The sequence below is a fragment of the Diadema antillarum genome, unplaced genomic scaffold (assembly GCF_040938485.1).
Source record: "Diadema antillarum isolate AM-2024a unplaced genomic scaffold, OU_Dant_1.0 seq00000103_RagTag, whole genome shotgun sequence".
NCBI classification, from domain to species: Eukaryota; Metazoa; Echinodermata; class Echinoidea; order Diadematoida; family Diadematidae; genus Diadema; species Diadema antillarum.
This window is the reverse complement of record NW_027271190.1, coordinates 1,209,588-1,236,645: the sequence shown is the minus strand read 5'-3', so window position 1 is coordinate 1,236,645 and position 27,058 is coordinate 1,209,588. Positions and strand designations below refer to the sequence as shown.

General features: G+C 39.4%; 2 protein-coding genes across 2 annotated transcripts in view; one reads left to right on the top strand and one right to left on the bottom strand.

The window, feature by feature from the left end:
* The first annotated feature begins 7,589 nt into the window (after positions 1-7,589).
* LOC139726896 (smad nuclear-interacting protein 1-like) lies at positions 7,590-10,033 on the top strand. Its single transcript, XM_071637888.1, has 2 exons — positions 7,590-7,738; positions 9,170-10,033. Exons 1-2 carry the CDS (start codon positions 7,640-7,642, stop codon positions 10,031-10,033), a joined length of 963 nt encoding a protein of 320 aa, XP_071493989.1. The 5' UTR covers positions 7,590-7,639.
* A 5,162-nt stretch (positions 10,034-15,195) lies between these two features.
* Positions 15,196-27,058, bottom strand: part of LOC139726883 (nucleolar pre-ribosomal-associated protein 1-like) — a 37,183-nt gene continuing 25,320 nt past the window's right edge. Inside the window, exons 20-29 of the mRNA XM_071637877.1 lie at positions 25,722-25,911; positions 25,009-25,273; positions 24,063-24,237; positions 23,226-23,388; positions 21,820-21,919; positions 21,038-21,198; positions 20,335-20,553; positions 19,647-19,790; positions 17,251-17,360; positions 15,196-15,334 (exon numbers count right to left, since the gene is read on the bottom strand). Coding sequence (XP_071493978.1) covers positions 15,196-15,334; positions 17,251-17,360; positions 19,647-19,790; positions 20,335-20,553; positions 21,038-21,198; positions 21,820-21,919; positions 23,226-23,388; positions 24,063-24,237; positions 25,009-25,273; positions 25,722-25,911 — 1,666 coding nt within the window. The remainder of the gene's footprint in view (positions 15,335-17,250; positions 17,361-19,646; positions 19,791-20,334; positions 20,554-21,037; positions 21,199-21,819; positions 21,920-23,225; positions 23,389-24,062; positions 24,238-25,008; positions 25,274-25,721; positions 25,912-27,058) is intronic.

Genomic DNA, 27,058 nt, shown 5'->3' with positions numbered 1-27,058 from the left:
AAATAGACTATGATCTTCTAATACCGTGTGATTGTATGATGTTTGGACTATGATGGTAAGATCGGAACTAATGGTCTACTGACTCATTCACCTCTCAGGAATAAACTTTGTGTCGTCCTTTCCCTATCTCTTCCCTATTATTCCGTATAATTCTTATATACTTTATAATGAATAGTTCCTGTTCGGAACCTGAATAAGGAAATGTCACCTTTTGGAATACGCAAGGTCGGCGAGAATCATTGAAAAAGAGAAAAAAAAAATCTCCACTGAACCATTCAATAGTTGCACTCTTTCTCAACCCTCTGCTTGCAGCTTTTTTTTTTCTTGTCAATTATATAGGCATTTATGTGAAATTTGTGCACATTTGACTCATTGGCAATTAAAGGCCTATTCGTTAAAGAAAACCAAACCCCAAAGTTCAATGTGCATTGAGTGAAGGCATGCAACACTATTATAGCAGAGAACATTACAAAGTGAAAGTTTGAGGAAACTCGGACAATCGATGCAAAAGTTATTAATTTCTAACGTTTTGTTGTTGTAATGGCTGGATGAGGAGACTACTAGAGTTCATGACGTCATGTGTGGACAACTACAATATAAAGAAAATATAAAAAGAATTCCACAAACAGATCATTTTCATGAAAATTACACATTCCATCAACTTGATACTGACATATGTTAAGGGTATAGTAATTGGTATATTATCAACCCTGCTAGTGGTTAGTCAAGTGCTTTTTCATTACGCTAGAAGAGTGAAAGCATGTTGAATTTTCTTTATCATTTTCTTTATATTGTTGTCCACACTTGATGTTATAAACACAAGTAGTCTCCTTATCCAGCGGTTCCAACACCGAAACTTATAGAATTCACAACTTTTGAATCGATTGTCACATTTTCCTCAAACTTTCACGGATGTATATACTCTACGGAATAAGCTGAACAGAATGCATTTATTATCTATTTAAAAAAAAAGATAAAGAAAGAAAAAGGAGACGCAAAATTCAGGACAATTACTCCGGGGGTGCTGGTTAGCTGTATCAGGATACTGACTTCTCTATACACAATCTAACCAATTTAAAAATTCCGGGACTTAATTCCTTTAATTCTTGTGGTTTAGAAGTCGATACAAACGTTTACGTCTATGTCAGAAAAGTGGCAGAATTTTCCATGTACAACACTGGTGTTTGTTTGTTTTTGTTTTGTTTTTTGTCATGTGAGGTCACATGCTTGTAATGTTGGCGAAAACTGCGACGAGAATTCAAGCAATCGTAATCCTTCCATGCAGACTTATTTACTTATAGTTTAATGTTCATACATGTCTATTCTATTCTATTCTATTCTATTCTATTCTATTCTATTCTATTCTATTCTATTCTATTCTATTCTATTCTATTCTATTCTATTCCATTCTATAATAAACATAAAGGTAACTAAAATGCAATGGCAAAGTTGACATTTGGTTTCAGGATATTGTGTGCAACGTTTCTTTTCAATCTTTGCAAGGGGTTCTTCCGTGTATTATACACACGTTATAGAGGAGCTGGTGGTCGACGGTGGTGGTAATTGGTGGTGGTGGTGGTGGTGGTGGTGGTGGGGTTACAGCTCGTTATTCCGAAGGTTCGTTATTCCGAACGTTCTTTAGTCCGAAGGTTCGTTATTCCGAAGGTTCGTTAATCCGAAATGAAACAAGCTTCGTTATTCCGAAGGTTCGTTAATCCGAAAATGAAGCAAGCTCTTTATTCCGAAGATTCTTTACGGACCCTATTTCATTGTCGGATCAACGAACCTTCGGAATAACGAACCCTATTTCATTTTCGGATAAACGAACCTTCGGAATAACGAACCTTCGGAATAACGTCACAAATGTTCGGATTAACGAACCCTTTTTCATTTTCGGATTAACGAACCTCTAGGTATATTATAGGGAATTTGTGTGTTTCGGATCAACGAACCTTCGGAATAACGAACCTTCGGATTAAAGAACCTTCGGAATAACGAACCTTCGGAATAACGAGCTGTAACCGTAATTGGTGGTGGTGGTGGTGGTGGAGTATGTGGTCTGTACCGAGGAGTTTCTTTTATTTCACTTCCTGGATGTCAAGTTTCAGGATACCAATGAGATGCACATCCAAGGAAATTTCGTTTCAACCCTTATACATTTTCAGTATATCATGTACAGGCATTTGGGCGGAGATATATGAGATTTTGATTTCACATTTCTGAATGTTTTTATATGCTCGAGGCGTCTACTGGCTGGTTTTACAGTTCCACACTTAAAACGTTCAAGTTGGCGTACTTTTTTAGGAACCCCATTAAGTGTGAAAATGGTGGCAATATGGATTGTAATTATATTACAAGACGAGTGACAGAGCTAATGACAACTCATACACTCGAGCAAAATGATATCTATTATACAATATCCCCGGCCATCTTTTTGAACTCCGAAGGGATGTACGAGGGAAATAATATGGCAGGTAAAACATGTCCCCATTTCGCAACGCTGAATGTATTCCTTTTGAAATTTGTCTCTTGTTTGTATAATAGTCTTAATAGCTATTGTGGTTTTGATTTAATGCGTTTTAGTGCTCGATGGCATTTTGACAGCCGTTTGCGTGACGAACTGAGTTCATTCACCCCGGATTTTGCAGAGTAGAATAGGCCTACTGTGAAATCCGGGATGATAGAGCTTTATGTCAACGATGCTCCTAATTGTTCGTCTTCTTGCATTTACCATGTGTTAGTTATGTGGTATAGATTTGTTAATTCCCCCCGCCCCCCCCCCCCCCTTGTTCACCGCTTCCATTTTCAAGATTCATTTTACTCTGTAACAGGGGCGGATCCAGGAATTCCGTAAAAGGGGGCGCCTTTACATACTTTCAAGGGGGCGCAAGCACCCCGCTTCATTTTTTTTTTCTTGTCATTTCTAATATTTTTACAAAAATAAGGGGGCGCCCGGTGCGCTCCCCCCCCCCATCCGCCACTGTTTAAAGATCTTCACTATATGCAAAGTCAATGATATTTTAAAGCTATAAATACGTGCTTCAGAAAGCGTTCAAGATAATGTATGATAATAATAATAACTGTAAATTTATATTGCAAACACAAATTCTGCAGTCAGTTGCATACAAATGTTTTAGAATTTTCCATTCACAGAACGGAATGTTCAGTCAAACGATTAGATCCTGTATACATTTCAAAATAAAGCAACAACTGCAAATTTGTTTGATGCATTTTCGTTTGACTGCCCAAAGTTCCATTCCAAGAATTGTATACAATCATACAACACCACCGCACCCCCCCCCACACACACATGCAAGCACGCACTCAATTTATAAGGCTTGCAATTACCCTCCCCAAAGAAAAAAAAAGGAGGGGAGGGGCAATACTAAAAAAGTTAGAATCCAAAGGAATGAGTCACACGTTACTTGATGCTGCATGGAAAGGTCAGAATAGTGCATCTCATAGTTTTACGCGAGCCTTTTAGGTCCATTTTGATAAATAAAGAGAATAATGCTTCCAAGAGCACATGAAGGGTTTGTTTGCAAAAACCATAAGTCCATTTTTGAAGAATTTAAAGTACGATCTCTGTCATAAAGTACAAAATAATACCTTTTAAATGATATGTTGGTCACTACTATTATAAAGGTATATTTTTGAAGTTATGGTCAAAAGAAGCAAAAATTTTCTTATTATTCTCTTCATTGTTCTTGACCTTTAATCGCAAATATCTCCTTTTGGGAAATATGGACTTATCGGTTTTTGCAAACAAACTCTTCACATACATCACTACAATAGGCGCAAAGGAAAACGAGTCAAATAAAAAACAAACAATAAATCAAACGAACGATCAAAGCAAATGCATGTATCACGATATTATAGTCGATCCAACATTCCAGACATGCTAGATGGTGAAAAAAAAAATACACTCCTTACCTTGAGGAAATTGAAGGAATAATGTTATACTGTTTTGTGGTTTATTGCAGCTTTTGTTTTGGGGTGAAATGTGTCCACCCTCCCTTGCTGCAGATAAATATCGACAATGCATTAATTCCTATCAACTTACCATGATTTCTCCCAAACTTTTTCAGTATAGATAAATATCTTGTTGAATGAACTTCACTTCCATTCATCGATCCTTTACCTGTGGTTATCACGTCATGAATAACTAGAGGGCTTTTTACACTTGCGTTTCTTAACCCCGGACTTTCTCTGACCCAGGACTATCGTTAGTCCCGTACCATTTTTTTTCAGCTTTTTACACTCGCCAATTAGTCCCGTACTATCTCTTGTCCGGGGCTAAGGAGAAAATTGACCTTTTTACACTCGTATTTCTTAGCCCCGGACTTTCCAAACTACATGAATATTCATAATGTATACGCTGTGTACTGTACACGTACACGCACGCACCGGCAGCACTTGATTACCTCGTTTCTGATTGGTCAGTGAGGGTCGGACTTCGTCTCCGTCGCTTGGCCCAGGATTATTTTTTCGTTCTGTTTACACTCACTTGCTTGGCACCGCAATTGCGGTGCTAACCCCTGCTATTTTGCAGGGCCAGATAGTACCGTACTATCGGTGGGGCTAGCCCACTTTGGCAAAAACGAGTGTAAACAGAAAGTGGGCTAAGGATAGTCCCGTACCAACGGTGGGGCTAAGGCCCCCCCCCCCCCCCCCCCCTTTTAGCCCCACCGTTGGTCCGGGGCTAAGCAAAAATTTACAAGTGTAAAAAGCCCTTAGGATTTACCACTTCAAATTTAAAAAAAAAATACCCATTGTTTTACATCGAGTGAAGACATGAGCTGCTGCATGTATCTACCCTCAGCAAGGGATGATGATTGTGAAAGAAACTAAGATATTGTGGTCGAAAGCCACATTTTCTTAACTCACAGAAACAACTCTTTCACTTTCAACCTTACTTGCATGCACCCAAAAGTATGAGTTTCGCAGTGTGGTGTCAGATTCTCAAACAAGTTTTTATTTCTTCTGTCATTAACTACTATTGTTGCTATCAATCTTTCCCTCGTTACCTTCCTGTTATCATGTGGTCGGGATATGGCAAATGTAAGTGTGGTATACCACGTTTCCCATGCACACAGACAGACACACACACACAAAAACACACACACGCACTCACATCTATGATAAGGTAGAACTATTATAGATATACGAAGAGTCTAAATGCTAAAACATGGTAAAGAATATCTCATGATAATACTGCAGTCGTTACGTTATAAGAACATTCATGTTATATACATGATATAATTTATACTATGAATCTATAGATATTATTAAAATCATCACATATTTATGTTTCAATCATGAGTCCATTTTTCTTCGTTTCTCGCAGATTCAGAAAAATTTCATTCTCATGGGGGTCGTGGGGGCTCGGGCCCCCACACTTTTTGTGCACCAAACAGAGGAATACATAAGATACATAAGGTGCCATCACTTTGCCCCCCGCACCCCCCCCCCACGTTTTTTTAACCCGGAAGTGCGTATACTCTCTAAAAAAATTGAGTGAAAATATTCACTCTTAAAGGAGTGAATACAAAAAAAAGAGTGAATTGAGAGTGAATTTTGAGTGAAAATGTTCATTTTCACTCGTTTTAGAGTGACCTCAGGGATCACTCAAAAATCTTCGAGTGATCCCTGAGGTCACTCCAAAATGAGTGAAAATGAACATTTTCACTCAAGATTCACTCCAATTTTACTCTAAATTCACTCTTTTTTGTATTCACTTTTCACTCGATTTTTTTTTTTAGAGAGTAAGTGGCACTAAACAAGAAGTAGATAGAGATCTTGAAGTGTGATCGCGGTAAGGTCGGTAAGATTATGTTTTTCCGCTGAAGACCCTGTTTTTTTTTTTTTTTTTGGGTGTTTTTTTTTTTTGCTTGTCAGCTGAAAAAACCGGAAGTGGAAGAGGAGAGTGAGCTGAGGACTTTTTTTTTTTTTTCGCTTGTTAGCTCATCAAACCCCGGAAGTGCCCCCCCCCCCCCCCCCCCACACACACACACACTTTTGAAAACGCTCCGCCGGCCCTGATATATATTTGCAGTTTAATTCTTCATAATATTAATTTGAAGCAGTTGCGTTTGCCAAGTGACTTCATAAAAAGGCTTGGGTAAATCAAAATTTAGGTAATTGTATATTCTGTAAGATTGTGAATTTTGCATTGGACATTATTACAGTGTTAATTCGCTCTGTTAAATAAAGAAAAAATGTTTCAATGTTATTTTGTTATTAACTTAATTATCAAATTTAAATGACGTGATACACTAAACGAAACAAAACTTCTTTTTTTTTTTGGGGGGGGGGGTCATATATCCCCTGTAAGTAGCTCATCTATTTTTTTGCCAAAAAAAAAAAATTCTTAAAGATATCTCATAAAACCAAGAAAATCGAGGTTGGCACAGATTACAAAAGACAGTGAACGGTAAGTTTGACGTAGAATATTGAAGCTCCGCATTTAATGAACTAGAGTTTAGAACTCGTCGATCTCGCGGTAAGTCTTCGGCTTGATATTGCAAAGATTTTGGCATTTTTTTCTATTTCATATATTGCCTTTACGTGTACGGTTATACTGAGTAGTTAGTAGCTCTATGGAGACATTACACCCCGATATCACAAGGGCACAACGATATACCAAAGAAAATAATATGCCTACTTATAAAGAAAATTTAACATATTTTTACTTTGAGGTAGAAAGGTTTGCGGTTACACCATGTGTATGAAGTCCTTAACTGGATCGTTGCTTGGCAGAAGAAGAGCCTAGAAAGAGGAGAATTGGAGAGGGAAGCGACATAATTATGAGGGTTGTAAGGAGGGCAAAAGTGAAGAGTGGGGGACAGTCTGTAATGGGCTGGAAGTTGAAGTTGCACCCGTGAAGACGGCAGAGAAGGGAACAGAGAGAGTGGTAAGGAAGAATCGAATGTTCAGACATCTTTAGGAGGAGAAAGATGAAATAGAAGGGAAGAGGAAGATGAAGGAGTTGAAGGTTGGAAAGTCATCATGAGAGATAAGAGAGAGAAGTGAAGATTCATGAAACCAAAGAGAAGAACGAAGTCGGTGAACAAAGTGGACTATAGAATGCGGAATCAATGGAGATTTTTACTTTTCTATCAAATCAAACTAAGAGCACTTGGTACGTGACTTTTTCAGAAGGTAGGAGGAGGAACATTATCCTTGACATAAGTTAGTTTCAAGACGAGGGAATCACTTTCCTCCCCCTCCCCCCACCCCCCCCCCCGAAAAAAAATAAAATAAGAAGGATACTGTAACACGTATTGATTTGTGTTTGTTTACTGTCGTTCAACAAGGAGTGAAAGCGTTCAGAGCCTTCTAAAGAATAGAAGGCGCGCCCTCTGTTGGCACTTGCACAGCACAGCTGCTTGACTGAGAAGTCGGTCATCGTCGTTTTCAGCATGCATGCATGCATATCATGCAGCTGCTAGCTAGGCTGCTGCAGTCACAGTGTGCGCACATCGTGATCGTGCATGCTATAGCAGCTATGCTATTTTAACGTGTAGAGGGTTTCAAACAATCGTTGGCTAGCTAGCTCTGAGCAGTATTCTACATAAGTCTTGGTTGTAACCGGCGTGTGGAGGAACCATTCGTCCGTTTTTCTCATTTTATCGTGAAGATGTCGTCGAAAAGTGACCGCCTAAAGCGATCACATAGGTCACGGTCACGAAGTCGGAGTCCTCACAAGAAAGAAAGATCCTATCGATCAGAGAAGCATGTAAGTTTAGATTCGTTGTGATTTTTGCCACGATCATAATCATTAACTAAGTTGTCTAACGTTAGTCGCCATAGTATACAGCCTACTCACTCACCTCACAGTACTCAGCCAGTCTCAGGTACTTAACATGTACGCATTTGATTATTGTGGATGGGCAGTTCCGCAGTTAGTGGACATGACACCAATAACAATGAAAGAAATGTGCCTCTTTATGTTAGACACTAGGTATCAACTAATGCCATGGGTGTTTCGGAATCAAAGGTCTTCCAATTTCAGTAAAAATTAGTTTTCATTTTTGTTGATTTTGCTAGATCTTATTAAGCCATCATTTAAAATTGTTACATGTGGGACTGGAAACGATAAATTTCACTTAAATGCAAATTACAGAAGACAGAGCTACCAAGTCTCACGCATTCTGCGTGAGACTCAAGCATTTTAGGGGCCATCTCACAATCTCACGCATGACACCCATTTTTCTCATGCATCGGGCGAAGTTTGCAACTTGGGCCTTTATAATAATATATGTCAAAATGAGCATAGCTCAAAAGCTTATATTATAGTGACAGTTGCAATTGAAGGTATATTTCCCTTTTGTCTTTCAAAATAAGTAAAAAATAGTAACTTAAGTATGCACCTGATCGCACCATTTTAAGAGCTTAAAATTGAAAAAGCCCCCTACTGTGGGAGGCCACGGGGGGGGGGGGGGGGGGGGGGGGGGGGGGGGGGGACAACCCCTCCCACACCCTCGCTCGCGCGCACATTTGCATGCCGAGATGCCGAGTCATGAAAATCTCACTCATAAAATTTTTTTGAACTTGGCATCCCTGCAGTACTTGTAGATTCCTTTGATGTCTTTTCCTCCAAAGTTTGCTACAGAGTAAAAAAGGATGAATACATTTTGATATTCTGGATGTAATGTGATATTTTATCATTATCTACAATAACTACACACCACACAGCCCTGTTGCTGTACACTCTCGCACAGCGTCTGGCTACAGTTAACGGTTATCTATAAAAGAGTGAAACGATGATGTGCATGTGTACTTTCTTTGGACAAATTTAATGTTACTAACCATAATGTTACGATCTAACCGACCCTTTAACCGACCCTTTAAGTAATTGACAACTCCAATTAAAAAAAATTAATTGTACCCATGAAAGCAGTTGGTGTACTCAGTAGAGATAACTTGAGAAAAGATAACTTGAGAGACAAGTAATTTAAAACGGCCATCTTGAATTTGACTGAATAAATTTTGAGTTTATACTTTTAGCAAGGAAGGCTGTTCCATGTCCTTGTAGATTAGTTGGGGGGGGGGGGGAGAGTTCCAGTTTGTATGTTGGCCTAGAAACCATTTACTATTTGATACAGCAACTGCCACTCATTCAAAATCTATCTAGAATCTATTCAATGTCATGTTTTTGTCACTTCAGGAAAATTATCACAAGAGGGGCGCAACAGAAGAGGTGGTCCAGAGGAAAATAAAAACTGAACCCGCTGATAAAGGTTACCGGAAGTACGAGAATCCCAGCAGGTGGGCAGAAGAGCAAGATAATCAGCCAAGGCAGGACCACGGCAGGCCGGAGAGAGACAGGCACCGAGATCGAAGAGACAGGAGGCCAGAGCAGGAGGTGCAGATCAAACAGGAGCGAGAGAGAAATCGCAATGATGAGAGGAGGAGGGAACATCGGCAGCAGAGGGGCGATGGTAATCCATTCCAATCTGCGGCGGCGGCGGCAGCGGCGGCGGTGAATGCCCCCGCCGGGGGAGCAGCAGACAGTGAGGATGCACAGGCCAAGAAGGAAGGACCAAACTTTGGTCTCTCGGGGGCGCTCACCGAGGACACGAACACATTCCGCGGCATCGTCATCAAGTACAACGAACCACCGGAAGCGCGCAAGCCCAAGCTCCGCTGGCGTCTCTACGTGTTCAAGGGTGAGCAAGAGCTCCCAACGCTGTACATCCACCGACAGAGTGCGTTCCTCCTGGGCAGGGAACGTCTGATTGCCGACATACCCATTGATCATCCCTCTTGCTCGAAGCAGCACGCGGTCATCCAGTACAGGTTGGTGGAGTACGACAGGGACGATGGCACTCGGGGGAAGAGGGTCAGACCCTACATCATCGACCTCGAGTCGGCCAATGGCACCTTTCTCAACAACAAGCAGATAGAGCCCAAGAGATTCTATGAACTCCAGGAAAAGGATGTGTTAAAGTTTGGGTTCAGTTCGAGGGAATATGTGGTGCTCCATGAAAAGGTGAATACGGCAGAACTAGAAGACGAGGGAACATTATGATGAATGCCGCCTCTGAATGCCTGGTTATAGAACTCATCTTCTGAAAGCCATCCCATCAATGGTCGATCTGAACAAGAACAATCAAGCTTAAGCTATCCATATGGCCATAGAGTCCAAAGACAGGATAGTCTCACATTTGTGCTAGTATTGTAGACTCAAACTATCATTCTGGTACAAGTGAGCCTACTGTAAGGGACAAGTTAACCTTCGTATGTATGTGAATTGAGCTAATGCAGCAATCAGTGAAAGTTTGAGGAAAATCTGACAATTCGTTCAAAAGTTTTGAATTTTTGAAGTTTCAGTGCTGCCGTTGCTGGATGAGAAGACTATTACAGCTTGTGATGTCACATGTGTAGAACGATATAAAGAAAATATCAAGAAAATTTGACATATTCTCATTTTTCTCGCATAATAAAAGAATGCTTGACTTGCTTCTTTCAGAAGGCAGGGGGAATGATATTATTCTTAACATACGTCAGTGACAAGTTGAGGAATTTTTTAAAAAAAAAGTGAAATTTTGTGAAATTCTCGTAATATTTTCCTTATCTTGCTCTTTGTATGTGACGTCATAAACTGTAGGAGTATTCTCATCTACAGTGACATCAGTAAAGTAAAAATTCATAGCTTTTGAACGGATTAAATCCATTTTTCCTCAAACTTTCACAACTAATGTTGCTGCATTCAGTTAATCCACATGTAAGAATGAGGGTTAACTTGTCCTTAACATACAAACAACTGTACCTCCAAAGTATTTATGTGACTTGGTATTATCAGTGGACCAATGTTATGTTTCAGATAACCATTCAGAATGATGGTTGTGGTGTGACTTTAGTAGCTTCTCATGTTGCAAGACCTCATTATCATAATTTATCTGATGCTGGTTAGAACAGACATTCAGATTATGTGTCTTACACATTGACAGCCTTGTAGTCTTACAATTTGACAAGTATTTACCTCTGTACACTGGCTGAATTCATTCTGTATGTGTTTGAGTTGCAAATGCAGAGGAAAGATCACTGTCACTTTTGTCCATGGATTGATGTTTACTTTCTCAATGCAACTGACTCTTTTTTCAAGGGAAAATTAGTGGATCAAGTCCAAAGATAAGATGTACCAGGTTACCATGTAGCTTATATGATGGTGGCTTTACACCATATATGGCTGTCAGTTACGTAGGATACAGGAATGCAGTCATAATTTGTTGAAGGTGCCCTTTATAGCATTAGCCCCATCTGAGCAGGCCCTCAAGATCTCATGATCTGTAGACAATGCCGGTGTTCTTTGCAGACTGCTTCTTGCGATATGAGATTTACTGATTGGGGCAGTTTTAAAGGAGACCTCCGAATGATTTTCAGACTTTTACGTTTGAACAAGCATAAATTAGTTACACTGAGTACAGAGTTTCAGAATTTATAGTGATTTTGATGAAGAATAAGAACGTTTTCAAAATTTATAACAAATTGCAATGAACAAGGATGATGACATGGCAGCTAGCCTCACCATGAGAATGCATGAGATGGGGCTCAAGGAAGCAGAACAAAAGGAGTAGGCATGCATAAATTATACACAGGTGAACTTGTTAAGCAAGTGGTATTGTAAAGGAATTACACGGCTACATTTCTGAAATATGCGAGTCTCCTATGTCATCATCGTTGTTCTTCAAGCATTGGTGTCTCTGCTCGAGGACCACAATAAATTACAAAAATCTATACATAGAGTTGTTGATTTATGTGATGTGAAATTATGAAAATCGTCTGGAATGCCCCTTTAATTAAGTATGTCATGTGTGGAATGTACCCAGTCATGTAGCTGAGCTTGCCAAGCTTTTTTCATCAGCATTTTGTCACTCCTGCAAACTTGACCGAGTTGGAGATTAGCAAGTTCACTCAGGTGTAGCAATGTGCCTCAGCTTCAACAAGGCCATTGTGACACAATGGAGATTAGGAGGATTAAGTAATCTCTGTTCATTGACAATTGATTTCTAGACATCTTTGCCAATCAGTGAAGGAAGCCCTCTAGCATGAATGCTTATCAATGACTAAAGTGCTACAGGGGTTAAAAGAACTGTTGGCCAGTATTCCCTTGTGGAAGCATTCTGTAAAAGTGAGCATTTAATCATCCTTTAATTTGGTTTGAGAACTTACCCCGTGAAGAAAAAAAAAAATGAAGATCCTTTCCAGATTGGCACAATGTGCCACAAATTGTCTACAACTGTCAGAACATAAAAGCTGAAACTTCCTGCTACTTGTACATTGTACATTGTATGAGTACAAGCAAACACTAATACGAGGAGATAGTCGGGACTGCAAGGATTTTCTTGTCCTAATAATGAAACCTTGCTTAAACGGACAAATTAAAGAAGGGAATTCAATTGATGACAATTTTTGGGTAAAATCTGTATCGTGTTGACATCTTTTTGTATCCATGTTCGTTACAATGGGGTTCACCTGTACTGAGGTGGTAAGGAAGAAAAGTGCTTCTTCGGAGTTCCTGTGCAGTAAAACTTGGATGTCATGAGTAAACTTCGTGCAAGTCCAACATCCACCCAATTACACATTGTATGCACAGGTGCTTGTCAAATTTTTACTTTGCAGTGAATGGCTCAAGTGCTTCGAAGGGTGACTATAAACGAGATGTTCTTTTTAGAAATTGATCTCACACAGTTCTGTGACCTGACAAGACTTCTGATACCTCGCATATTCTCTTTTTGTCAGATTATTTTGAATACATTGTAATGAAGAAGCAGTGCTAAAGAATGTAAATACATGTATGTACAATGTAAATTTACCTGTAAATTCATATCCTTACAGCAAGTAAAACTAACAAACAATGCACTGAAAATGATATCGAGTTCAGTGAGATGTTGTGGTATTGGTCTTGATGATTTTCTAGCTGTGACATAGAGTGATGCCATATATGAATTTCTGGGAAATATTTGTATCCCACATGTTAAAGGGATGGTACAGTGCACTCCCGTTACAACGAACACGGTTATAACGAAATTTCGTTATAACGAAGTAAATCTTCTGGTCTCAAAATTATCACCATTAAAGTCTATGGCACAAAATTCGCTTATAACGAACACGGTTATAGCGAAATTTCCGTTATAACGAAGTCTTTTCCGAGCGCAACAGACAAAGAAAAACAAAAGAAATGTGCTCCGTTATAACGAAATGCGAATTGCTTTCGAAAATACGGAGCGAAACAAGCATTTATAGCGTCTCTGCATTGGTGAACGCTTCACATCACTGTGTGTGTTTGCTCCTTGTGTCACGCACAGTTTCTGAGGGGAACTTGCGTTTATTATTGTAATACAGTTATCCCATCACATTTCACATAGCTTTCGAGTGTATGATGAGTATTCAGCAAACAGAATATGATATACGTACGTGGTTTCCTTGTTTTCGTTATATATTGTATTTGTTCGGTTATAACGAAATTTCGTTATAACGAAAGAAAACTGCCGGTCCCGAGCATTTCGTTATAACGGGAGTGCACTGTACTGTATAGTACACTGTATTGGTTGAGATGAAGATACAGCTTTTAACTTTTTGCGAGATATATGTACTAACAAACCACTAAAAAAAAATTTTTAAAAGCGTACAATTCTAAGAAGAATTCAAAGTTTATTTGATGAAAAGTGGTCCTCAAATGGGTGAGATATCCAAAAACAAAGTAAAGCAAAGCGATCCTAATAAAATGTGGGTCCCTTTTTTATTAAGATCGCATTGTTTTAGATTGTGTATATCAGCCATTTCAAAATTACTTTTCATCAAATAAACTTTGAATTCCTCTCAGAATTATATGCTCTTTCATATTTCATAAGAGGTTTCTCATTATCTTGCACAAAAAAAGCTGAAAACCCGAAGCCCCGTCTCAACCAAAACTATACCATCCCTTTAACTATTACAAACTACAAAAACATGAGTATACAATGCCTCACTAAGAAATACAAACACAGCAGCAAAACCAACCAACAGAACAGATTGATGTTTTTATGGTCAATCTAAAAGATGACATGTGCAGACAGTACTAAATTACAGACACAGATCCATCTGTACTTCAGTAGTACATTTATTATAGTTTTTGTACACAGCTTTCATATTGCAGCACAAATTTGAATGTCAAAGGTATGATATACATAAAATAGTCCATTCTTAGTGTAACGATATCTAATGTCTTCTGAATCAAAGAAACATCAGGTAGGGTGAAAAAAAAAATGGAGAAATAGTCATTTATCATCATTGAATGCAAATGTGCAAAAGAAGACTTGTGACCTGCTTGAGATGAAAATATTAAATGAAAGAGTACAATGAAGGCTTCTGCCATATAACATTTTGTTCTTTGTTCTACTAAACAAAAATTGTCGAGTAAGCCTTGTTCATAATGCATTTGTAACATGATGACAGAACTTTATTTTTTTTACATACAAAAATTTTTAACTCTAGCAACATGCCAAATTACAAATATATTAGTACAAAGTGGAAATTTTTGCTCATTTCGCGTAGCTAGAAACTAGCACAAAAATAAAAGCTTATGAATATTTTTGCACGTCATTTTTCCCAGTAGTTGATGTCTCAGTTCCATTGAATTAAAAACATGTAACACTCATCTTACCCGGCCGAGCACAGAAATTACACGCATGAAAATATCCACTTTAACAGTATTTCCTTTTGAATAAAAGGAGAAATAAAAGATGTCAAATCTATGGTCTCTGCACAGGGGAAATGAAAAAATCCTGACATCACAATACAGTACTGTAACCAGACAAATCCATATTTTGAGGTTTTGTGAGTAGGACGCTACCTACATGCACTTTGGTATATAAAGCCTTAATTAAACAGCCCTTTATCTGTGAGGAAGACACAATATTTTTGTACATATTAACAACAACATGTTTTCATCTACAGCTGTCATTTAATTCTGAATGATAGACAAAAACAGATATAGAAAAGAAAAAGGGGATCCCAGATCTTTCATTGCATGTGGACAAATTCCATCACAATAATCATACATCAATAAATTAACATAGGGGAAAAAATAAGATAGACAACATGTAAACATGGAAACACAGGGGAAATCACTACGTAAAAGTGTGTTTCATTACAATGTGCTATAGTTCTTTGATATCACTATGACACCCTGTGTCCGAGTCCTAGAATTTAGCTTTGTAATGCCAGCTGAAAAGATCGCAAGGATTGTAGCGCCCTCACACCCTCAGCCTTCAGCTTCTTTCCTGCCTCCTGATTGGTTAGGGATTTCTCCATCGCACCAATAATCTTGTCCATGCTCTCCCAGCCACTGCAAAAGCAGACAAATAGCAGTAAACAATATTTATGAGAAGAAACGAATGTTTTTCTCAAGAAATGGCTAATCACATGTACACACTTTCCTCAGTCAAGGTACCTGTTACCTGCAAAATATAAGGAACTCAAATGAAGTGATTCAATGAAGAATACAGAGAGGCTACTTCAAGCTTTGCAGCAATTTTGTGTGTCTGTGTGTGATGTGTGTGTGTTTGTTCCTTCCGTTCTTCCTTTCTTTCTGGTTGTTACACACATAAATCTGTTTACACAGTGATACACAGTTAAAAACAAATAGTGGCCAGGGGACAACATTGTAGCTTGGATAGAAAATGGGGGATTGTGAATTCAATTAGCAAAATTGTAATCACATATTTCAAAAGTATGTTTTCCTTTTCATTTCATATTTTGAATCGAATGAAGGAGGAAAGCATACTACAGGGGAAACTCGGTATAACGAACACTGCTATAACGAGATATCGGTTATTACGAGGAAATTTTCCCGGTCCCAAATTTCCTTCCACACAAGTCTATGTAAAATGCTACTCTTATAGCGAGATCGGCTATAACGAAATAACTGCTATAACGAGATAAATTTTGTGATTTCCAAACAAAGAAAAACATAGCCAATCAACCCTGATATAGCGAGGTAAAGCAAAATGTCTTCGGGTAAAACTTTACTTCGCCTGTGCTATCACTTTCCGAGATTGTAAAGCTCGATGCGCCAAAAACTGTCTTGTACACACATATTTTCTTCAGTTCACTCTACAGCTAGCACCGCATGTTGTACGTGTATGTGTGTGCGTGTGCGCGCACTGATACATGCAGAAAATGTGGTGGGGCGGCCGTATACATGACATCATTATGACATTTAGCAAGTGTGAGGCAATCTGATGCTGTGATTGGCTTTCTACGTAGGGAATTCCCCATCTTCACACACACACGCAGTCATAATGTACATACAGAATGTGTCACACACACACACAGCATTGTGCAGACCATATTCAAGCTTTCCACACACAACACACACCCATACCATAACCACGTACCAATCCACAGACGATCTTCACACAATCGCAAGCTATATAGATTTACAAATTCAAACATCTACAATTAATAAGAAAAACATTCTTGATATCGGATTTCATTGGCGAAAAAACATCTTCTTACCCATAAAGGTGAGTAATTACCTCACACACATTACCAAGTTAACAGTAGATAAAGATGATGGGTAGTCCCACGTGTGCAAATTAATGTCTTTATCTTATGCTTTCTTTTATGCCTACTGATATAACGAGATATCGGCTATAACGAGGAAAACGACTCGGTCCCGACCATCTCGTTATATCGAGTTTCCACTGTAATTATGTTTTTCAGTTCAACTCTATCTTTTCTTTTTAATTCACATTAATCTCTTTTTGTGCTTAATTACAAAAACCATACTATTTTTTTTCTCTTTGACAATTAAAGGATAACTGAACCATCAATTATAGAAGTTTCAGATTTCACATTCCCCTAATTGAGGCAGGATATCCTCCAATGAGGAACTATCGTGCCTCAGTTGGTCCTCCTCTGACAAGGAAGAGGACTGTAAACCAGCTGAAGAGAGGCCCTGCTCTGCCTTAAGCCTTGAGGTGTCCTTAACTTCTGTAAATACTACACCCATCAACCCTGGTAGTAATATGAATAAATGGGAGAAAATAGGGCAAAACAAGGAACTTTCAGTTTCACCCATCCCCCAGACATCACCATTGGCATGTGTTCACAAAATATAGGAATGCTAGGTTAAATAAAGCTTTTTCTTTCTTGTAAGGATAAGAATGCTTTTATCAAGTAGCAATAGTTGGCTGGGATGAAATAGTTCAATCTGTCCTGGAGGTTGACCAGGGGTCTTATTGAGGAGCTGATACGTACCTGGTTTGATGGCGGGCGTGAAGCCACACCAGGATGCTGCTCTGGTTAATGAGGTAGGTAGCTCCGTCTGCAATGTCACATGCCTTCAGGATCACGCCAAGGATCAGCTCCTATGTTCCAAAGATTGAAAAATAGAGGAAGAAACACCACTGCTAAAATGCTGACAGTGCCACGTTCAAAAAACATTTAATGTTTTAGAGCAAAGAATTTTTCACAAAGATAGTTTAACCTGTTGGAGACTAGTCCCGACTATTTTCGAGCTGGGGTGAATGGGAAATGCAGGTTACTAGAAAATCAGTACTGTTACGTCTTTAACCCTAACTAGGCCGGGGGGGCCTCTGAGGCCCCCCCCCTCGACGTTCCGCGCGATGTATCGCTATCGCGAAAAGCTACTGCCGCGACGTTTCATGCCTTTTTTTTTTCGAGTCTCCCGCATCTTTTGACACCAAATTTGCGATGCCCGGGTGCGCGGTTCCAAAGTTGCGCATAAATATGTACATGCATGTCAGATCAAAAATTGCACAAAAACGTGAATTCGTGTACAATTTCAATGCACACTGTGCTAACAGGCAAATTTCATCAAAGCATGATTATTTTGGGGTTTTATTGATTAAAATCAATTAATCATATTAATTTGTTTGGAACAATACCGCAGACAAATTTCATCGCAAAAACAATGAAAAACATAAAGTCGAAAAAACAAAAAAAATAAATAAGAAATTCCAAAAAACAATAAAATACTTCAGAAATTTTTTTATGATGGCACAATTTTTTTCTCTCATATTTGCTAAGGACACTAAAAAGAATATTTACACAAAAAATGTGCCTTTTTTGAGCTTTATTTAGTGATTTATACAAATTGTCTGATTTCATGCATTATTATTCACAAATTAGCATAATTTAGCATAAATGATAATTTTTTGAAAAATTAACTTCATGGTACTTTAGATTACGTCATAGGCAATGTGTGTGCCAATTTTCGTTGTGATCGCGCAGTCGACGGCCGAGATCTAGAGGGGGAGATGCTCTAGCATCTTTCTAAATAGCCCGGCCTAGTTAGGGTTTGTTACATTTGTCATGGTAAGGGACAGTAGTAGATGTGGAAAGAGCAATTGAGGAGTGATGCTAACAGTTTACCTACAAGTCACATGATCAACATTTCATCATCACAGCATGTAAATGCATTTGACCTGTAATCTGAGCACATGATTGTGGACATCACCCTAACATAATGCTCCCCTAAGCCAATCTCCAATCCAAGTCCGGTCCTAATTGCAGAACGAGTTGCAAGTCGTTTGCCACAAGGAAGTTGTGCAGGTCGAATTCTGCATTTCTAATGGATGATGAACAGGTGACGAAAAGATTGGTGGTGGATAGAAATCTGGATCCCTTACTCCTGCCTCCACCTTTTATGAGGGTGAGGTAAGCACAATAAGTGTTGTTTCTAATAGGTTTCATCGTTTGGGAAGGTATCAAAATCAAGGATAGCTTGTGAGCTTGTGACTTGTCAAACTGGCCGAAAATGAGGGTAGCCGTATCTGGCAGACATTGCTGTAATGCTTCTGAAATATGGCTAAAACACTAATGAAAGTGATACAGGGTAGGCTTGTTATTACAAGGACCAAAAACCATCACAATTACCTTGTTACATCAAGCTTCTCACTATATTAGGGTGCAAAAACAAAGAAATAAAAACAGTTGGGAAATGCAAAACCCCCCTGTGTAAGAGGGTTTTGTTACATCTGACCTCTTTATAACAAGGTTCCACCATCTTTGCTTTTAACGGTCAAGGCATCACTACTGTAGAACTGTAAATTTTTACATGCATGAAATTTTCACAAATTATGCGAGGAGCCAAGATTCACGAATTTAAAATGCACACAAAGAGTTCTTGTCTACACTTCCATGCACTGAATGCCAGTGGCAATTGGCAAAAATTTTGTGCCAAGCAAAAGGCCGTTCGCTCCAACTGGCATAAATTTAGTGCCATAAATATTTCTAGGTTTACAGTACCTCAATGAGTGTCTGACTCTGTAGCTGCTCTGCCTAAAATGGTATAGAAATAACACGACTTGTACATGAGGAGTTTGCTTGCAAAATGGGTTACACACCATTTTTAAACATTGTAAAGTAAGTCCATCATCAGACGGAGTAAAATGAAGCCTTACCAGTGATATCCCACTTGTTATACAAAAAGGAATATTCTTGAAGCTATGATTAAAACTATCATATATTTTCTTATCAGGTGCGTTGTCTTTTAGCAGCTTTAATTGCAAATATATGAAATTACGAAAAATGAAGTTAACTCCTTTTGCAGTCAAACTCCTCACATCTTTCCCATAGTCTTGAAGCTTGTGGTTACAACAAGAGTACGGCACTCTCTGAGAATGACTTACTCCAATTGCTTTCTCGCACAGCGGTGATGCGTAGAAGGCAAGGAGAGTGTGGAAGACGCCGACCTTCTCACACATCCGGAAGTCGGCGGGACTGCGTAGTCCATCTGTCAACAGCTGCAGCATCCATGTCTTCTCCTCCTTGTGCTGCTTGGGGCATGGAGAAAGAGCAGTGATGAATGATGCAACTACTTCAACTTCTACTGCTAGAAAAAAAATCTTCTACTGCTAAGGATGTCAATGCTGGTGCAGTCATACAAGTAGTACCAGTGCTGATGCTGCTGCTACTACTATTACTACAACTACTACTACAACTATTAGCAATATAATGAAAACGATAGTGACGACGACAACGATAACATCAACAACAAAAACAACAGCAACAACAACAGCAACAGCAGCAACAGCAACAACAACAACAACAACAACAACAACAACAACAACAACAACAACAACAACAACAACAACAACAACAACAACAACACCACTAATAAATCAACGTGCAACAGACTTGACAATTCCATCATAAGTTAAGAGAACAGATGGCAGACAAGAAGAAAACGCAATCATTTGAAACAGTACGTTGTAAGAGAGTGAGAGTACGTACAGTACCTGTCTATCAAACATTTCTAGCTCTGAACAACTGAAAACTTCTGAACATAATTCAGGTAATCAATTGATGAACACCAACCTGCATGCCAGACCCCACAAATAACCTCGGGAAAAGTGGCACGACGACGGTGTTGAGATGTGGCTTCAGCATCAGGTAGGAGATGACAATTGGGTAGAGGGCGCTCTCCGGCTGTAGCATCAACCGAATCGCCTTGGCGACAAACAGCGTCAGGATGGAGGGTAGGAGCTGGTTTGTGGTGGTCACAGAATTCTTCACGATCTCCAGGACATAGGCAATCTGGGAAGATGAGAAATCGATAGAGTCTAATGAAAAAAGAAAAATCTGGACAGTCACAAAATTGGAATGAACATTTAGGTTTCATCCTGATGGAATCTCACTTTCTTTGCTCATTTTTCCACTAACATTTAGGTTTGTTACACGATTTTTAGAACTCGTCCTGTTGGTTTGGATAATTTAGAGTTTAGGTTGTGACAATGAAATAACTACTGAGCAGACACATGGCAAGTCATGACACACAAAATTGTACTTCATCAACACTTTACGTAAGTTAAAATGCTGAAAGACTGGTCAGGATGATCCAACTTAAGTGGAAAATCATGATAGTTTAGCCTTTGCTTCTTTATAATTTGACAACCTGCTCCTTTGCTACTGATACATACTAGAGGCAGGAACTTTGGACAAGAAAAATAATAAGTGAGAGAAAAAAAAGAACTTAATCATGATTTAGGCATTGTGCAAGTCTTCATGCATCTGTACTGACCTCTCGCCGACCCCTGAACCTTGCCCCTTCTAGGTGATGGCAGAAGGAGGAGAGGGTGTGGTATCCAGCCCTTCTGATGTCGCCATGGCAACTGGAGAGGGATGCGAGGGTGAAGCCCAGGGCGTTGCACTCCACAAACATCTCACAGGGAACAAGGTTTTCTGTGACAAAATAGAGCAAACATTAAAATGTCTGTGTCATTTTACTGGAATCAATGATTATATTCTGAGCAATTCTAGTTTGAATAGTGATGCAGATAGTGATCATGATGTTGAAAATAATGTCAAATAGTAATAATTTCAGTGGCGGATCCAGAGGGAGGCGCACTGGGCACGCACACCCTCTGTATTTTTTGTTAAAACAAAAGAAATAAAAAGAAAAAATGGGGGGGGGGGTACATGCGCCCTCTTTAATTTTGTAAATGCACCTCCCCTTTACGGAATTCCTCGATCTGTCCCTGAATTTGATGACATCATCAACCATGCCCATTATCATAAATTACCCCTCTCATCTTTGTGATGATGATGATAATGATGATGACGAGGAAGAGGGAAATATCATCTTGCAATGGGTTTCTATGCTTCTAGCAGTGCCAACTACAATTCAGATGCAAATGAGATTTCTGTGCCATTCCGTGGAAATGTGCATCCTTGAACACAAAATATGTGAGCCAAACTTCTGTATTTCTACACCTTCTACGAAAAATTGCAAAAGCTCGGATATGTTCAAGGTTCAGTTGATTTGGTTCTAGTCCTACATTGCAGATTTGTGAAGATTCATACCTGGACTGAGGAGATGGCTGAACAGCGGGAGGAGAAAGCTTGGGTCGTAGAGGGCAGCATCCTCCAGACTCTCACTGGTGGCCCCCTCCTTCAGGTCAGGCTGGATGTAAGAGATGAAGAAGGCAGAAATGCACTTTTACTGCACTTTGCACAATTAATTTGTATTTCTACCAAATCTCCCTGTCTGCTATTCTCCAAAGGCAACAATCCTATATATAATTCTTCTTCTATTGGCTCAATGTGCCTGGTTGATACCAGTAGCTGTCTATTGCTGGTCACCTGGGGTAGCCCATGAGGGGTCAGCATTTCCCGTCCAAATATTTCCCCTGCATATTTGTGGCAGACCACTTTACCAGGTTCGTACCCTGCTCTTTCTGTGATGAATGAATGAATGAATGAATGAGGCTGGACCTTTTACATACAGTAGTTTTGACTCTATCACACAAGGGACCTCCACATTTTTTCCTATCTGAGGGACAAAGTGTTTTGCCTCTTACCAGAGGGAACGGCATGATAACATATACAACATTGCTCAGTTAGACTCACTGGGGTTCAAACCTGAAACAGTTGATTGCAAGATGGATAAGCTACCGAATAAGCCACCTCGTCATCCATAATCCTCGGTAAACATCTACAGGTTCATCAATAGGAAACATCCAGTCCTTTTTTTGTAAATATCCAGCTGTTGCTACGGAAAATAAAATTACTGCAAGTTGCAATATTGCCATGCACTGAGTGAAACAGAGCTCTGGTATCTAACAGCTGTCCAATCTTAGAACTACAAGTGTAAGACCTCTAAAAGGACGAAATGAAGCTGAAGAGCTTCCTAATTTTGCTTTTCTCCTAGAATAGCTAGGATTACTTGGAACAGGTGAGTCTAGGGGGCACTTTTGCCAGAGTGAAACAGATGTTAAAGGGATGGTATTGGTGGAGGTGAGGATTAAGCTTTTAACTTTTTGCGAGGTATTAAGAAACCACACATGACATGTTACAGAGCATACGATTCTAAAAGGAATTCAAAGTTTATTAGATGAAAATTGGTTTTGAAATGGCTGAGATATCCAAAAAAAAAACAAAGTAAAACAAAGTGATCCTAATAATAGGTGGGTCCCACCTTTAATTAGTATCGCTTTGTTTTGGATATCTCAGCCATTTCAAAACCAATTTTCATTAAACTAAATGTTGAATTCCTCTAAGAATTACATGCTCTTTCATACATGTATTCCATAAGAGGTATCTCATTATCTCACCAAAAAAAAAAAGGGGGGGGGGGAAGGTTTGAAACCTGAAGCCAGGCCTCAATCAAAACTATACATGTACCATCCCTTTAAGGGTAAGAATGATATCCAAAGACAGGCTCTGAAGCTGATGTGAAAGCTCCATTGCCCCCCCCCCCCCCCCCATACCTGCAGCGGTTGGTCCAGTGGGAACCGAAGCATGGAGTCGAGCAGCAGCTTGGGGTCGAGAAGCTTGAGGACATCCTTGACGCCGGGCTGCTTCCACAGCGTCCTCCCCAGGGCCTTCCTGGCTGAGTACTGGGACACCGCCTCACTGCCCCAGATATAGGGCCTGCAGGAGAATTGAAGTGATGATGATAATGATGATGACACATATAGCAATTGTAATTGTCATTGTAGGAGTAGCAGCAACAATAACAGCAATGCCATCACAACTACTTCCACTATGCAACTGATAGTATTAACAATGATGATAACAATCATGTAATAATGATTATGATGATAAAAATAATCACAACCATTATAAGTATATTAACAATAACATTATACTACAATTATCATTATACTGCATACTACTAATACTATGAATAATAATGATGATAATATGAACAATAATAATACTAGTAATAATTATAATAATGACATCAACATTATGCTAAAATTACTACTACTCATACTATGAATAATAATGATAACAACAAAAACAAAATAATTAAAGTCAGACATATACACTTGGGAATTACTACTCTTAACTACTAAAATATGGCAACTTTACGAAATAGGGCATTCCTTGCAGTCTTCTGTTATCTCTTGCTATCCTTCAAAAGATCAGTGGTTCACATTATTCTCTGTGAAAAATTTAGCATTTAAGTGAAAAATGATGAAAAACCTTACCTTTGATTTCCTGTTTGCTATGCAGAGACAACTATTGGTGTATTAAACATTCTCTAGAATAAACGGAACTTACTGCATTTATAAACAAAAAAATAGTTACTTGCTCTTTACCTGTATTCAGACATGCTTGCATTGTTCTTCTCATAGATGTGCATCAGGGTGAGCAGTCCCCTGTCAATTTCTGTCCGTGTGGCCGAGTAGGCACCCAGCAGCACGGTAAAGTGGACCCTATTGCAGCAGGATGGTTCTCGCTGTGACATGGTCACCAGAAGCCTGACAAGGGCGTCTGAAGCAAACCAGGGAGGGGTGGGGGTAGAAGGGGGCACATTGGGGTAGCTTGTCAATGTGGGATCTACTTCCTGCACTTATCAATGTCAAGACATAATCATACTATCACACTTCTTCATCCTCTACTATAGACATCCATGGACAGTATTGAAACCTGTACTATTTCAGTAATGCTTTTACCTTCATTAAAGGGGATGGCTAGTAACTGATCAGTGGAAATCAGTGGGAATGCTGGGGATGAACGTTCCAATCCTTGTGGGATTCATTTAAGAGTACATTATATATCTATTGTTGTGTGAAAATTATTTGCTTCAGAATGGTCTCATATTCAAGTAATGTGCAGTTTATTGTTTCCAGGTTAGCATGCCTGTACAGTGTCAGGGCGATCGTTAACGGCCCGTTAACGATCGTAACGACACTGTACAGGCATGCTCATCAAGTTCATGAAGTAAATGCCACCAATGTATAAACATCTTCCTGAGGTTCTATTTTGAATGAAATCAGAATGTAAAGTATCAATTTGGTACATCAAATACCCTATTCACACTTTCATTTGGGAAAAATTCAACTACTTGCAAATTTTCATCCTTTCTTTTAAAAGACATCTTCAAGAATGTAATGTATAAATGGAAGACAAACTCTCCTTAGTTCTCTTCCTGTCTCTCTCTGTCTCATTTCCTGTGTCAAGACTCCATATGTCAACAGCAAGAGGTGGTCTTTGTTTTAAATTTCAGTTACCTAGAGACAAAAAGAAAATTACAGGACATACTCTTCACTACTGACAGAGAGTCTCTAGTCTCCTGATCAGACGGCAGCATGGTGGGCAGAAACAGTGAGTGCCCTGCCACTGCCTGGTACAGCTTGCTCAGGGGTAGGAGAATAGCATCCAAGTGGCTGGCAGAGTAGACTAGCCCGATGAGACTGGCGAGAAGCGTGAGGAAGCCGGCATTCTGGTACCTAGCCTTGAGACCAGAGGTGACAAACTTCTTCCATGCGCTGCTCATAGCTGGCATGGCACGGAAATCCTTCATGAGCTGACAGACAAACAGACAAACAAATAAACAAACAAATTAAAAAGAAATCAAAGAGACCAATTAATCCATTGAAACCAAGGGCCTTCACAAACTACTCTCTGAAATAAATAAGGGAAGCCAAACATCTATAACAGTTTTGTCATTAAAAACGAATGTAGTTTGATGTGAAACACAGCAATCAATTCAACAATTATGGGCAATCGTGGTATTCCTGAACTGTTAAGACTTTGCCTTAACCAGTCTACCTGTTGATACATCCTTATCAAAATACACTCCTTCAAAATCTGATAGTATTCTTCTTCTTTTTTTCTGAATACGAAGCATTTTTTTTTTCAAGAAATGTCCTCACGGTAATCATTTTTGTATGACTGAGGGGATTTATTACCCCCCCCCCCCTACCAACTGTGTATTGCACACCATGGCCTGTTACATCACACTGTAAGCTCACCTCCACTAATCCCCCAACCTGCTCCATCTGGACCGAGAGCCTGCCCTCCTCCTCCTGAGTGGATGACTTGAGCAAGGGGACCAGACTCTGCAGGCAGGCCAATAGGGCCCGGTGCTGAAAGTCATCCCTCTGGTCCGGATCTAGGTCAAGGAGCCGGCTGGTGACGGCCGTGAGAACCTCCAGCTGTGGGCTAGGGCAGGCAAACACACATTTCTGAATACCGGTAATATCAATAATAACGAGACATGAAAACTTGTCACATTGAGGACGAGTTAGGTGATACGCTTGTGGTCATCAGATGACGGTCATCTGTGATCGACAAGAAAAGAATGTGATATAGGCACCTTGAAGTTATATTGAGCGTGCATGCGAAACCGTTTCTGTAACCACTCGGCCACGGGTCATCCACGGAAATGGTAAGACAAAAAAAAAAAACAACAATGTATAGATATAACAGGGGGAAAGTCAATGCCCACTCAACTAACGTGGCCGTGTGAACATCTATTGCATTGCTAGACGGAAAATCGGCCTTGTAACGACTGAGGTCGCTATGCCATTTCTGGCAACTTGGGAAAAATACGTCCCGCAGACATAAAACCTATAATCGGCTGGTTTTGATACCTTGCCTTTAATCACAATTTTCAGTGTAATGACGTCATCAAATTACAAAACAATGACATCGTCTTGAAAGACAATTGTTCAAAGTACAACACCTCAGTCGTCGTCATTACATACTATGATCGGTTTGACAAAGTCAACCTGTAAAATTTTGCTGCAGTCGAAGCAATGTGGTCTCCAACACACAAAAAAGAGGGATATGGCTTGTGTGTGTCTGTGTGTGTGTATTGGTGCGTTTATATACGAACGTGATTTCTACATGGACGAATATGTAATACAAAATTGAAGAAAAAAAAAGTAAAATAGCTAAGTATTTTATTTCGTGATCTTGTGGGGTTCGAACCCGCAACCTCACGTCTCTGAGACGTCGACTTTATCCACTCAGCCATACGTCTCGACGAGAAAATATGGGGAACGTAAACTTATGTATGTGAAAGATACATGAGGAATCGTTTTGTCCACATTCCATTTTCATTTTCAGTTTTAAACTGCAAAATTGTCAATCTGATGAGAAGATTTCAAAGAATAAAATGCATGATTACTGCAGCTTATTGTTTCAGCTACAACATACTAAAGTTTCAGAGGAAATGAAGTAAAATCAGCTGAGATAAAGGTGCTTAAACGTTGTTAAGTCAATGCATGGTTTTAAAAAAAATCACCTCCCATAGACAATACACGTAAACTTGTCCGATTTTGCGTCTTTACCTTTAATCACAATT

What these genes read in the sequence shown, in the direction of transcription:
- LOC139726896 (XM_071637888.1), top strand. Translation starts at nt 7,640, where the DNA reads ATGTCGTCGAAAAGTGACCGCCTAAAGCGATCACATAGGTCACGGTCA. An exon ending in CCTATCGATCAGAGAAGCAT is followed by an intron (nt 7,739 to 9,169) that starts GTAAGTTTAGAT and finishes TTGTCACTTCAG; the next exon opens with GAAAATTATCACAAGAGGGG.